Raw genomic sequence first — 13,275 nt, forward strand, 5'->3', positions numbered from 1 at the left:
TCCCATTCTTGTTTTGTTTTCTTTTAGCACCATCTCGATCAAGTATTGGTAAGTTCCTTCACTTTTCTTTAATTCTGCTGACATTTAGCTGCATTTAATCAAGGGTACAGTTCCCTAAACTGCCTAGACACTTGAGCTTCACAATTCTCCAATTTCTTTTTGCTACATAACTCAGATACCTCAATAATCAACCAGAAGTATAGGAAGTAAATGAAAGTTTCTAGTGGCTTACCAAAATGACATGTCACCAGGAAACAGAAAACATTTCCAAACTTGTGTTGCTGGGATAACAAGAGTAAATAAAGAAGGAAGAGAGCAAAAAGTTAGTAAGAAAGATGAGAATGTAATGGAGATAATACAGTGTGTGAGACAAATGGTGTTAGCTGTCTCCTGAGAATTTCAAAGCTTTGTATGGCTGAGGGGAAAGGGAAGCCTTCCTAAAGATGTCCCCAGGTCTCGCTGGCAGCAATGGAGGAGGTGTCTAATCTCCTACTTCCTTGAGCTGCAACTGACATTCAGGGTTTGGTGCTCCCAGGGATTCCCTGTTCTGATACTCCCAAAACAAGCAACAACAACAATATGTATAGTTTTTGACCCAGACAACCATATGATCTTTTCATGTTTCTCTTTAGGAGAACAAGGGGTAAGTTCCTTTTCTGTTTCCCAATTCTAATTCTCCTTGGTATATCACAGAACTGAGGATCATTCCCTAACTCTGCCTAGGTTTTGTCCCTTGTCTTCTCTTCCTTCCCCATAATCGAGCATTTTATCTGAAACTAACTAACTTTGGAAAATGAAAAGTTCACTGATTAAAAAAAATAATAAAGATAGGACTTAAATGGTTTTAGCTGGCTACGATGGTTTCAGTAAAATAATTATATCTTCTGTAACTTAGGAGGGAAGGAGAAAGAACGTTGTGAAGAGGGCAGGGAATGGGAGTAAAGGACAAGGGGAGAGATGAAATTAAAGAAAATCTTGTTTTTTGAATCCATATTTACAGGTATTATAGTTGAGAAAATTGAAGCTGAGGGACAATATTTAACTAGCCCAAGGGCACATAATTATAGTAAAAGGTAACACTGAGGCTTTAAACACTAGAGTTCTTTCAACTCCAAATGCCTGTGCTTGTCCAATTACCTAGGACACCATTAAATATATTTAATTTTTCAATTCAAAGAATCTTTTTGAAGTAAAAGTTTTCAAAGAATTTAGGAAATTATGCATATGTTAAAAATATCACTTCAATTTTTAAAATGTAATTTGAAATTCAAAAGGTGTGAACTAATCTAAATCTCAAAATTATTTTGCTAATTCAATACTGTGACATAACCCTATCCCATGAATAAGATTGTTTTATAGATAACTATATAGATAAAGGTATAGCTCTAGGTATATCTTGATAGATAGATAGATAGATAGATAGATAGATAGATAGATAGATAAGCAGATAGATAGATAGATAGATAGATAGATAGATAGATAGATAGATAGAGTGATATTTTAAAGGGTGCTTCTGGAAAACTCCAGAGATTAATGAAAAAGACCAGAAAAAAAAAACTGAAAGAGTTGATACATAGGAAAGAAGTTAAATTACTTTTTAAAAGACCAATCCAGAAAGAACAGAAAGAGAAGGAAATTATGTGAGGTATAGAGGAAAGTGCACTGAACTGAAAAACTGGAGGCTAAAACTGCCTATAATTTTTCAGGTACCCAGGCACAGACCTTTGCCCCTCTCAGCCTCGGTTTTCGTTTATTATAAAAGTAGAATCTTCCTAACATTGTCTTTCTTTGATTCTTGAAGCTATTACATTATGGAGAGGAGACTCTCCAAATTGAAAAGAGAGAAGTAAGAGGCAGGAATGGAAAACAGGGAAAAAGAAAGGTGCTGAATGAAATCAGAATATTGGAAATACAGTAAATCTCAATACTCCCCCAAAACTTCCACTCCTGGATAGTGTTCAAGGGGGAAGAAGATTGGAACTTACAGGTGTGGTAACTATGTGCCTACTAAGGAATGGAGAGCCGAATGTATCCTGAGGGCTCAATTTCTAGAAAGACTTGAGAAATGGGTAGGTTATTTAAATCACTAATTCTAGACTGATTTGAATATTTTCTATTGTTCTTTAGCTCTACTGCAAGGATCTGTAAGTAAGTTTTTCTTGTTTCAGAATCTGGTATTGTAGGGCTTCTACACTTGGCAGAGGTAGTCTCCCTGTCTTATCTGCTCCCTTCTTAGTCAGAGTGATAGGGCTTAAGGCTCATGATTCTCCACCTTCTCATTTATTAATTATCTACCTGTCATTTCTAATGCCACCTGTAGATGTGTTTTGTTTGACCAGAATAAAATTATTTTAAATTTTGGATCTGAATGCTTTAAGATAGGTGTGCATTTTTCAAATGGCCAACATTCGCACTACCTCCTATGACAAACAGATTCACAGTGATTCATGAGAATTGCTGCGTCGCTAACAGCACCGGAGTTTGTGACCCCTACAAAGACAACCAGTATTTCTGTTTCTGTCCAGTATGGAAAATTTACTTTCAGGAGAACTAATTCTGATATTTTCATTAGGAAGAATAACCACAGAAACTGCACTCTTTTTGTTTTAACTTTTTTAATTGAGTTACAGTCATTTTACAATGTTGTGTCAAATTCCAGCATAGAGCACAATTTTTTCAGTTATACATGAACATACATATATTTGTTGTCACATTTTTTTTTTTGCTGTGAGCTACCACAAGATCTTGTATATATTTCTCTGTGCTACACAGTATAATCTTGTTTATCTATTCTACATATGCCTGACAATATCTAGAAATTTTGAACTCCCAATCTATCCTTTCCTATCTTCCTCCCCCTTGGCAACCACAAGTTTGTATTCTATGTCTGAGTCTGTTTCTGTTTTATATTTATGTTTTGTTTTGTCTTTAAGATTTCACATATGAGCAATCTCATACGGTATTTTTCTTTCTCTTTCTGGCTTACTTCACTTACAATGACATTCTCCAGGGACATCCATGTTGCTGCAAATGGTGTTATGTTGTCAGTTTTTATGGCTGAATAGTATTCCATTGTATAAATATACCACCGCTTCTTTATCCACTCATCTGTTGATGGACATTTAGGCTGTTTCCATGTCTTGGCTATTGGAAATAGTACTGCTATGAACATTGGGGTTCAGCTGTCTTTTTGAAGTAGGATCCCTTCTGGATATATGCCCAGGAGTGGGATCACTGAGTCATATGGTAAGTCTATTCCTAGTCTTTTGAGGAATCTCCATACTGTTTTCCACAGTGGTTGCACCAAACTGCATTCCCACCAGCAGTGTAGGAGGGTTCCCCTTTCTCCACAGCCTCTTCAGCATTTGTCATTTGTGGACTTCTGAATGATGGCGATTCTGACTGGTGTGAGGTGATACCTCATTGTAGTTTTGATTTGCATTTCTCTGATAATTAGTGATATTGAGCATTTTTCATGTGCCTATTGATCATTTGTATTTCTTCCTTGGAGAATTGCTTGTTTAGGTCTTTTGCCCATTTTTGGATTGGGTTGCTTGTTTTTGAACATAGATGCAAAAATCCTTAACAAAATATTAGCAAATAGAATCCAACAACACATAAAAAAGATTATACATCATGATCAAGTGGGGTTCATCCCAGGGACACAAGGCTGGTTCAACATACGCAAATGAATCAATGTAATACAGCCCATCAACAAGAGAAAGGACAAAAACCACATGATCATCTCAATAGATGCAGAAAAAGTATTTGATAAAATTCAACACCCATTTATGATAAAAACTCTCACCAAAGCAGATATAGAGGGAACATAACTCACCATAATAAAAGCTATATATGACAAACCTACAGCCAGCATAGTTCTCAACGGTGAAAAACTCAAAAGCTTCCCACTAAAATCTGGGACAACATAAGGCTGCTTACTCTCACCACTCCTATTCAACATGGTCTTGGAAGTCCTAGCCACAGCAACCAGGCAGGAGAGAGAAATAAAAGGGATCCAAATTGGAAAAGAAGACGTAAAAGTGTCACTATATGCCAATGACATGATACTGTATATAGAAAACCCTAAAAGGTCCACACAAAAACTACTGGAGCTGATCGAAGAATTCAGCAAGGTAGCAGGTTACAGGATTAACGCTCAAAAATCAGTTGCATTTCTTTACACTAATGATGAATCAACAGAAAAAGAAAGTAAAGAAACAATCCCCTTTAAAATAGCACCCAAAGTAATAAAATACCTAGGAATAAATCTAATCAAGGAGGTGAAAGAATTATACACGGAAAACTATAAACCATTGATGAGGGAAATTAAAGAAGACTTTAAAAAATGGAAAGATATCCCATGATCTTGGATTGGAAGAATCAATATTGTTAAAATGGTCACACTGTCCAAGGCAATCTACAAATTTAATGCAATCCCTATCAAATTACCCAGGACATATTTCACAGAACTAGAACAAATCATAATAAAATTTATATGGAACCACAAAAGACCTAGAATTGCCAAAGCATTACTGAAGAAAAAGAAAGAGGTTGGAGGAATAACTCTCCCAGACTTCAGACAATATTACAGAGCTACAGTAATCAAAACAGCATGATATTGGTACAAAAACAGACATATGGACCAATGAAACAGAATAGAGAGCCCAGAAATGAACCCACAAACTTCTGGTCAACTAATCTTCGACAAAGGAGGCAAGAATATACAATGGAAGAAAGACAGTCTCTTCAGCAAATGATGTTGGGAAAACTGGACAGCAGCATGTAAATTAATGAAGCTAGAACACTCCCTTACACCCTACACAAAAATAAACTCAAAAATGGATCAAAGACTTAAACAATAAGACAAGATACAATAAACCTCTTAGAAGAAAATATCGGCAAAACATTATCTGACATACATCTCAAAAATGTTCTCCTAGGGCAGTCTACCCAAGCAATAGAAATAAAAACAAGAATAAATAAATGGGATATCTTTTGTGGTTCCATATAAATTTTATTATGATTTGTTCTAGTTCTGTGAAATATGTCCTCGGTAATTTGATACGGATTACATTAAATCTGTAGATTGCCTTGGGCAGTGTGACCATTTTAACAATATTGATTCTTCCAATCCAGGAGCGTGCAATATCTTTCCATAACATTTTTAATAGAATTTTTCAGCTCCTTATACATTGTTACTCTTGAATTTTCACTGCAGCCTTGTAGTGTAAGTAACACAGGAAAGACAATTTCCATTTTAAATATTAGAAAATTAATGTTTCAAAGGTTTAGTGACATAACCAGTCATAGAGCTAGAGTAGCAAATCTAGGGCTCTCTAGTCTCTGGTCTTTAACCTCAAGAGTATTTGTACCTCAAACCTGGGGAGGAGGGGATGGGATTGCCTACACTCCATGTTCTTTGAAAATTTAAGTTAAGTGAGATTATATTTGTCAATTTTCCTTTTTTTTTCTTTTGGCTTAAACAAAAAAACATTTATTTCTCAAAATTCTCGATTTTCGTTTATAGGTGATACAAAAGGCTTAAAAGCCACTCCAGAACCTTTATGTAAGTTCTCCCTGTTTCACAACTCAGTTCATTTCTGTCTTTTACAAAGAGCCTACTACTGGGTGAGGGGTAAGGAGACACAAAGGTGGAGGAAAGGAGAACAGCTACTCATTATTGTACTGCTCTCCTTTGCTTTACCAGTGTGAGGAACTTGAGGCTGTTTTCAGGATCCCCCTAAGTAGCTAATGATTTTCTTATTTAGCAAAGTGGAAAGTCTGCTAATAAAAAATAAAGCAATTAATTAAAAAATAAAAGAAACATCCTAGGGTTGGATGGAGTCATTTATGAAAAATAAACTTTTAGACAGATTTGACAACAAGAAGACTGTAAAAATTGAGAACAAGAAAAATAATTGCAAGGAGTACGATTTTATTGGTCTCCTAAGGAAAAAAGTGGAAATGCAGACTACCTTCTTACTGCCTTCCATGTAAATCTAACATATAGAAAACACTTGATCTGAAACTTCATGAAATGTACATTCTTCAGCGATAGTCTCTTCAAACTTACTTGTTTGTGTTTGTATTTCAGCCGGCACTGCTGGAGCTATAAGTGAGTCCTTTTTCAGTACTTTAATTCTTCTGTGCTTTGCATCACTACACTGTTAGAATATGTAAGACACTCCTATCCCTGCAGGAATTGTTTTTTAATTCCTCCTGAACAAATTCTCAGTTCTTTTCTCCTTCTTATTCTCTAATATGATCTTAATAAACTAGGTGACTCTGTGAGGAAGTACTATCATTTTTAATTTTATCAAAATCTTGAGATTCATTGGCAGTTAGAAAGGTAGGAAGGTTCCTTTCTAGCAATTCCAGTGACACTCAGAGGAAGAGGGTAGTGAGTCCCAGGTGGCTGACCTAGGATCCCCAGGCTATCGTTAATGGTTGTGTGGAATTAAACGTCCTGTTATTAACAAAGACTATGTCTGGAAGAAGTGTCCGGATAGCATTTTAAAAGACATTACCACAAACATTTCTGGCAGAAGCACTGGAAAGGAATAGTGAAGGATGAGTGGGAGGCAGTTGATTTAGAAACAGGAAAAAAAGAAAAGGTAAATGGAAACCATGATATATAAATGCTCTGAGATTTTACCAGTCCTTTATGGCCTTACTGCTTAAAGTGAGTCCAAGGAGCTGCATCAGCATCACCTTGGAGTTTGTAAGAGATGCAGAATCTCAGTCTAACACTCATTCCCAGAGCTACTAAATCAGAATCTGAATTTTAATAAGATCACCAACTGGTCTCTGTGAACATTAAAGTTTAGAACCATTACTTTATGGAGTTTCAATCCCTTTGCACTTAGAAAGGAAATGAGTTGAGTGCACTTGATCTAAGTTTAACCAGCTCCTCTATCCCTAAAGATTCTCCACACAGAGTAGCCTTAAAGCCAATGGCAAGAAAGATGAAACCCACTGAGGTTTAATTCATTTCTTAACACATTTCTATCTATCATTCCTGAGGATGTTCGGAACTTGAGCACCTAGGGCAGGGCCAACCCTGAAGGGAAGAGGAAGAAGAACAATTTGAAAGTTAGGGCTCATGGCAAATCACACCCTATGTCTATCCCTCCTGGAGCATGTATACACATGAAACATGATTAAAATAATCAAAAGTCAAACTTCAAACTGGGGATGTGTCATAAAAGCACATGTAGCCTAAGCCTAAGAGGTACAGAGGGGTGTGTGTGTTTTAAAAACAGAATGCTGTAATTTATAAGCTTGTGCATCTAGTGTCCAAATCCTTTTACCCACTAACCATACCTATGAATGTCCTGAGTCTATCTAAAAGTTTTCTATTCCCTCTTAGATACTAAAATATTGCAGGCCAAGTTATTCTGTTGAATAAGAGAGCCAAGATCATCCACAAGAGACAGAAATTCCCACTGCCTCCTTCAGAAGATGAGGCTATGGATTCTAGCTTAACAAGTTCAAATTAACCCAACTGGAAGAAAGGCAATGGCCTGTGTAATCCACTGAGTTACAAACAGAACACCCATCTGGGAGGGAACACTGACTATTGCATACTTGCAGCTTCAGCTGTCAGATCCCAGTAGTACAAGGGTCCTCCAAGATGGAGAATGAAGAATGAACTTCATTTGCTCTTCCAATGAAGAGGAAATTTTAGCTCTCATGTCCCTATTTCTGATATTTTCCAAGAAATAATTTCAATGCAAACTGTATTTTCCTGTGCTAATTAGAACCATTCTAATTCGTTCTGTCTTGTTTTTCCCATATTTTAGCTGGAGCTATTGGACCAATAAGTGAGTTCCTTTTCTGTTTCCTAATTCTGACATTCTTTGGTCTTCTGTGGGATATAGGGCCCTCTCCTCACCATGGCGATTTCCATTTCTATACCCTAGCCTTTCCCAATCATGTTTATTGATTGAATTTGAATCTCCTGGCACCTCCTGATGTCCAAGCCATCAGAAATAAATGCCATGACTTGTCACTGAGTTTAAGACAAAGGAAAGCCAAATAATTCATATTTTAAATAATGACCAGGAAAAAGTTCTCTGAGCTATGATAAAAAGAATCAAAACATCTATTTATGGGCTTTTCCTAAATTGAGGGAAGAGCTACAAGAAAAACAGTTTTAGGAGAAGTTCTAGGAGAAGGCAAAAGAATAAGCATGATAAAGACAAAGGAGGAGGAGGTGATGAAAAAAAGATAAAGAAACTGACATCTACCTACCCTTAAAGAGTTTCAATCCTTTGAGACAGCTGAGGGGTGGAAAGAGGAAAGAAGAGACAGAGGAATGGAAGTGAAGGAGAAGAGCCAACAACCTTCAGCCTTTGTTCTATATGTTCCCCTCTGCCATAGACTCTTCATCTAAGATGAATGCTGAATGACTTGATTTTGTGAGAGGGTTAGGAGTCTTCCATGTTAAAATTATCTACAGACCTACAATAATAGTTCGGCCTCTAGCTGAGTTGCTTCACGAATTCTTTAAATAGAATATTGGTAGAATGAGAATTCTGTTAATATCAAACTACACTGATTTTCCTCCTCTTTGTATTTCAGTGCAATTCACAGCACCTATTCGTAAGTATTGAATTTGTTTATCTACTCAAGTTCCTTTGATTTCTGACCTACAGGTCTTAAGAACTAATCTGCCCATTTTTCCTGATACCATGTTTCTCAACTCCCCTAACATTTCTATTACAGAGTTTCCAAAGAAGCTCTGCATGAAGCAGAGAGACTATAAACCCCATAGGCTAATGTAAGAAAATAGAAAAAAGAGAGGGAAGCCTCTTATAAGCAGTCATAAAGCAATCAGCAAGGGAAGATTCACTGTTCAAGTAACAATAAGTTCCTAATGGAATGAGAAAAAAGAAAAAAGAGAAGAAAAATGTAAGAAAAAATAGAGGCATTACAAATTAGTATGAAATGAGTCTTTCTCAATCCTCTCTAAAGAGTTTCAATCGTCACTGAAAACAAGGGGAGGCCTCCATTCCTGTAGATCTCCTATATTATGCAACAGGAAACCTGTCCAAGAATTGCCATACAAGCAATCCTTGCTCTTCCTAGGGTTTTCATTTATGACACTCCCTCTAGAGTAAGTGCTGCAGAATGGGTATTTCCTTCACAGTGGTGAAGCATAATGACCTCTCTCTCTCCCCACTCCCCCTACCCCCATTTCTCAGCTGGAGCTACGGGACCTATCAGTAAGTTTGCTGTCTAATTCTCCACTGTAAAGCATTTTAATTTCATGCAGTATATTAAGGATCCTTCCTTGGATGCCATGTTGGGATTACAGGGCTTTGGGGTCCACATTTTCTTGACCTTTCAGTTTTCTTCTACCTAGCAAATCATTAATGATCCTGTGAATGTACATTCCACTGCTAAATAAAAACTATAAAGTAGAGGACAAATACTTGCAGGTTTCCAGTGGCCTGTCAACAGCCCACAAAGGACTTTTAAGACCAGAATGAGATGGAGAGAAATGAAATAGAAGAAAGAAAGAAAATTAAGTTTAAATGGAAAAGGATTTTTCTAATCTTCTACATGGGTTTTAACAGGGTAATATCTACTAGTACCTTTGCTACTTACCTCTCAATGTATTCTTTAGATGGGAGGCCCTGATATGTATTATATTGTCTTAACATCCCCGCAAGAAAGTCAGCATCCCCACTACCCAACTACAGCTGACCCCAAGGTTAGTGGGAGAGATTCTTACTAGGGAAAACAAATAAATGAGAACTATGGTCTCTAGAATCTGAAAGCACCTACTGATTTCTTTCACTTCTTTTCTTTTTTATTTATTTTTTAGAGCTCTCTCAAAAAACCATCGGTAAGTCACCTAAGCCTCAAATTATAATGCCTTTTGGTCTTTTACAATGCTCAAAACATTAGTCTATTTTAACAATTCATGCCCACAGACTCCAGGATCAAGTGTTTCCGTTGCCACATTATCCCACCCAGAATTCCTAGAGGTTGGATTCACTGAGGTTCTGCAATAAAAAGATATTAACTATGAAGTTGAAATACACAGCGAAAAAAATACTCCCCTGGGATGGTCTTTTCTGAGCTGTTCCCACTTCAGTATATAATCTAGTTCTTTAGAACCAATATATAATCAAAAATGTAGAACACAGCACCTGAACTTCTTCTTTTCTGTGCAAATGATTTCTCATTATTAGGTCGTCTTCATTTTGTAAAATATGTAAATTCTAAGTTTTTTTTCATTTCTGATTGCTCTGAAAAGTTCTCTACAGGACAGTCAGGTTCTATTTTCACCAACTTTTAGCAACTTGCCCTATTGCATTTTTCCGTAGAAACATTATAAATAATGATTAGGTTCAAAGACACAATCGTCCATAATTTACATGTTTATAAACTAAGAGCAGAAACATAACTTTACACACTGGATTATAGTACTAGCAAAAATTAAGAATTTTTTAAATTATAAAACTAAAGAAATATGATTTGAGGTTCCTCTATAGTCATCAACAGGATGAATATGAGTCCTGTATTTGTACCTAGCCATATTCTTTGAATGATTCCTATAATGCTTCATAGTTTTTCTCTAACTTTCACATACATTATTTTGTTGGATCTGTACAACATTCCAATAGTGGTAGGTAAAGCAGGTATTATACCCATCTTTAAAGATGAGGAAACTGAGGCCCTCAAAAAGATAAGAGGAGAAGTAATTAGTTAATAACGAAGTTAGGACTGAAGTTTTGCTGACTTTTAGTTGACCTCTTTCCACTACCATACTGGGTGTTATAATGGGTTATTAGCAATGAATAAAATGAACTTCTGATTTTAGAACTCAGGGGTCAAAAAGGCCTATGGGGAGAGCAAGTGAGCAAAAGTACAATAAAACAGTAAAAGATAGAGAATGAAGATATAAGTTAAAAAGAGAAAAATCGAGAGGAAATAAAAAGGAAGAAAATTGAAAGAAGAAAGATTAAGTGAATTGACAGACTAGAAAAGAAAGAAGTGTAATTACTGTATATAAAATAGACAAGTAACAAGGACCTACTGTATAGCACAGGGAACTATATTCAATTTCTTATAATGAGCTGTAATGGAAAAAAATCTGAAAATATATACATATATAAAGAAAGAAGTGTAAATGAATATAAATAAAACTGATAAAGAGAAGGAAAAGAAGGGTACAAGGGGTTACAAATTAAAAGTGAAAAAGAGCAGAGAAAATATAGGAAAACTAAAGAAACAAAATAAAATTTGAAATGATCATCTGTCCAAGGGTTTAGTGGCTTTTACCAAGAGGGCAGCTGTCCTAGGAGTCCTACTCCAGGATCAAAGCAAGTATTAAATTATTTTTTCAAAATACCTAACTTTCTAGCTTGTCTACAGCTCATAACCCAGGATACCCAGAACTGGTAAGCCACTTCCTAGCTTTTTTACACAGAAAACAAAATGAGAGTTATAAGTTTGGTTCTTATGGGTCAGAATGGGGATATTTCCTATCAAGAGTGCCATGAAGGGAGGGGCTGTGGAGAAGAGAGATACTGTGATGCCCACTGGGAGAAAGGGTGGTCTTTTAGATTCAATTAACCATGCAGACTCACAAGATTATCATACCCCTCACCTGGCACCAGTAGGACCTAAGGCAGGAAGCACAGCCTGCCAGCAGGGCAGCATCAGCCATCCCTCTTCTGTGGGAGCAGTCCTCACAGGTCTCTACAGACCCACCCAGGAACCATTCCCTTTGGTCTCCCATAGGCTGAGTACGAGAGCTACCCTGACTTAGAAACTCCAGGAGCCAACATCTCTAAGAACTCCATACACATAACCTATGGGGATCTCGTAAGGAACATGCCCAGATACATGGTCACCGCACTCAAGGAACCCCAAAGCTATGGCTTTCTAATAGATATTTATAGTTCTCCCAGTTCATATGCAGCTTACTGTTCACGGATCATTCTTATGTTCAAAAACAAACAAACAAACAATGTTGCCAAGTAACGTAACAGATTAACAATCTTTATCAGGTCACCAAAGGATCAGAGCTAGAAAATCAACTCAGGGCCAAATTTTCATTAAAAACTGAAGACTATGTTGATCCTTTGCCCACAGCCACTAAAGCTAATCAAAGCAGTATTTAACTGTCAGTCCCCAATAAGCTGGAAGCTGTTAGCAGCTTAGATCCTTCCCTCTCTACCTTAATGCTTACCCCTAGAACATATTAGTTGGTCAGAAATATTTTTGTACAGGATGGTCCCTTGAAACAGTAGTATCTTCTACTGCTACTGACAGGTAAGAAAAGTATAGTTTCACTTTTTTCTTATGTCTGCCAGGTTGACAAGGATCCTAGAGAAACCCTCACCTCAGGCTGAAATACTGCAGTATATTTTAATACTCCCTTTCCTCTGTAGTTAACATAGCTCCCTGATGTCCTTATTACTGATAATCACTTTTTCTCCCCTCCTCTATCTTCTAAAGTCCACCCCTAGAATAAAATTAATAAAAAATGTATTCTTCAACCAAACACCCATACTAATATGCCAATTTGGATTCTTTTTTAGTGCAAACTCCAGGACCTATTGGTAAGTTGCCTATCTGTATTATACACACACACACACACACACACACATATATATATAAACTCATATATCACTCAAGTTCATAATAGGTAGAATAACATTTTTCTAATAGTAATAATAGTGGTTTGTCAATAATCATTAGAAGAACGTTCTGGGGGAGGACATAAGAAATGAGCAAGAAGACAAGAGAAAGATGGCTGAGAGAGTGAAACAAAAATGGTGTGAAGGAAAAAAGATGAGGGAAAATGAAGGGAAAGGAATACAATTAAAATTTTACCTTAAACACCTATAAGAGAAAGGCAACAATGAAGTGGTTATCTTTCAAACTAAAACAAGGTTAAAAGTCTCCTCAAGGAAGATCTGATTCTTACAGAAAGGCTATAGTCCAGCAGCAGTGCAGTAAAAAATATTTAATCCTAAAACTGGGATTTAGTAATTCCTAGGAAACCATTTTCACTGTTCTCTTTCAGAAAACATCAGTGGTACATGTATTTTTCATGTTTATTAATCACAATAATTTGTTTTTTCCTATTTTTAGTACAATATACTGGACCTAGTGGTAAGTCCCTTATCTATTTCTTTCCTCTGGTGTTCTCTGAACATCAACAATGTCTAGAGGGCCTGTTCTCTGTCCTAAATGTATCTATTGCCATAAAAATAGTGGTTTTAGACATGTTTTCATGCTTCCTAGTTT

General features: G+C 36.5%; 1 protein-coding gene across 22 annotated transcripts in view; it reads left to right on the forward strand.

Annotated features, from left to right (window-relative positions):
* Window positions 1-13,275, forward strand: part of TSBP1 (testis expressed basic protein 1) — a 55,333-nt gene that overhangs the window by 14,063 nt on the left and 27,995 nt on the right. For 16 of the 22 annotated variants that reach the window (XM_072945270.1, XM_072945281.1, XM_072945286.1 and 13 more), the window contains exons 9-18: window positions 28-48; window positions 2,128-2,148; window positions 5,531-5,569; window positions 6,098-6,118; window positions 7,806-7,826; window positions 8,587-8,607; window positions 9,210-9,230; window positions 9,836-9,856; window positions 12,564-12,584; window positions 13,120-13,140. In XM_072945270.1, coding sequence (XP_072801371.1) covers window positions 28-48; window positions 2,128-2,148; window positions 5,531-5,569; window positions 6,098-6,118; window positions 7,806-7,826; window positions 8,587-8,607; window positions 9,210-9,230; window positions 9,836-9,856; window positions 12,564-12,584; window positions 13,120-13,140 — 228 coding nt within the window. The remainder of the gene's footprint in view (window positions 1-27; window positions 49-2,127; window positions 2,149-5,530; window positions 5,570-6,097; window positions 6,119-7,805; window positions 7,827-8,586; window positions 8,608-9,209; window positions 9,231-9,835; window positions 9,857-12,563; window positions 12,585-13,119; window positions 13,141-13,275) is intronic. The other 6 variants (XM_072945273.1, XM_072945272.1, XM_072945280.1 and 3 more) reach the window with 6 other exon arrangements.

The sequence above is a fragment of the Vicugna pacos genome, chromosome 20, assembly GCF_048564905.1.
Source record: "Vicugna pacos chromosome 20, VicPac4, whole genome shotgun sequence".
Taxonomy (NCBI): Eukaryota; Metazoa; Chordata; class Mammalia; order Artiodactyla; family Camelidae; genus Vicugna; species Vicugna pacos.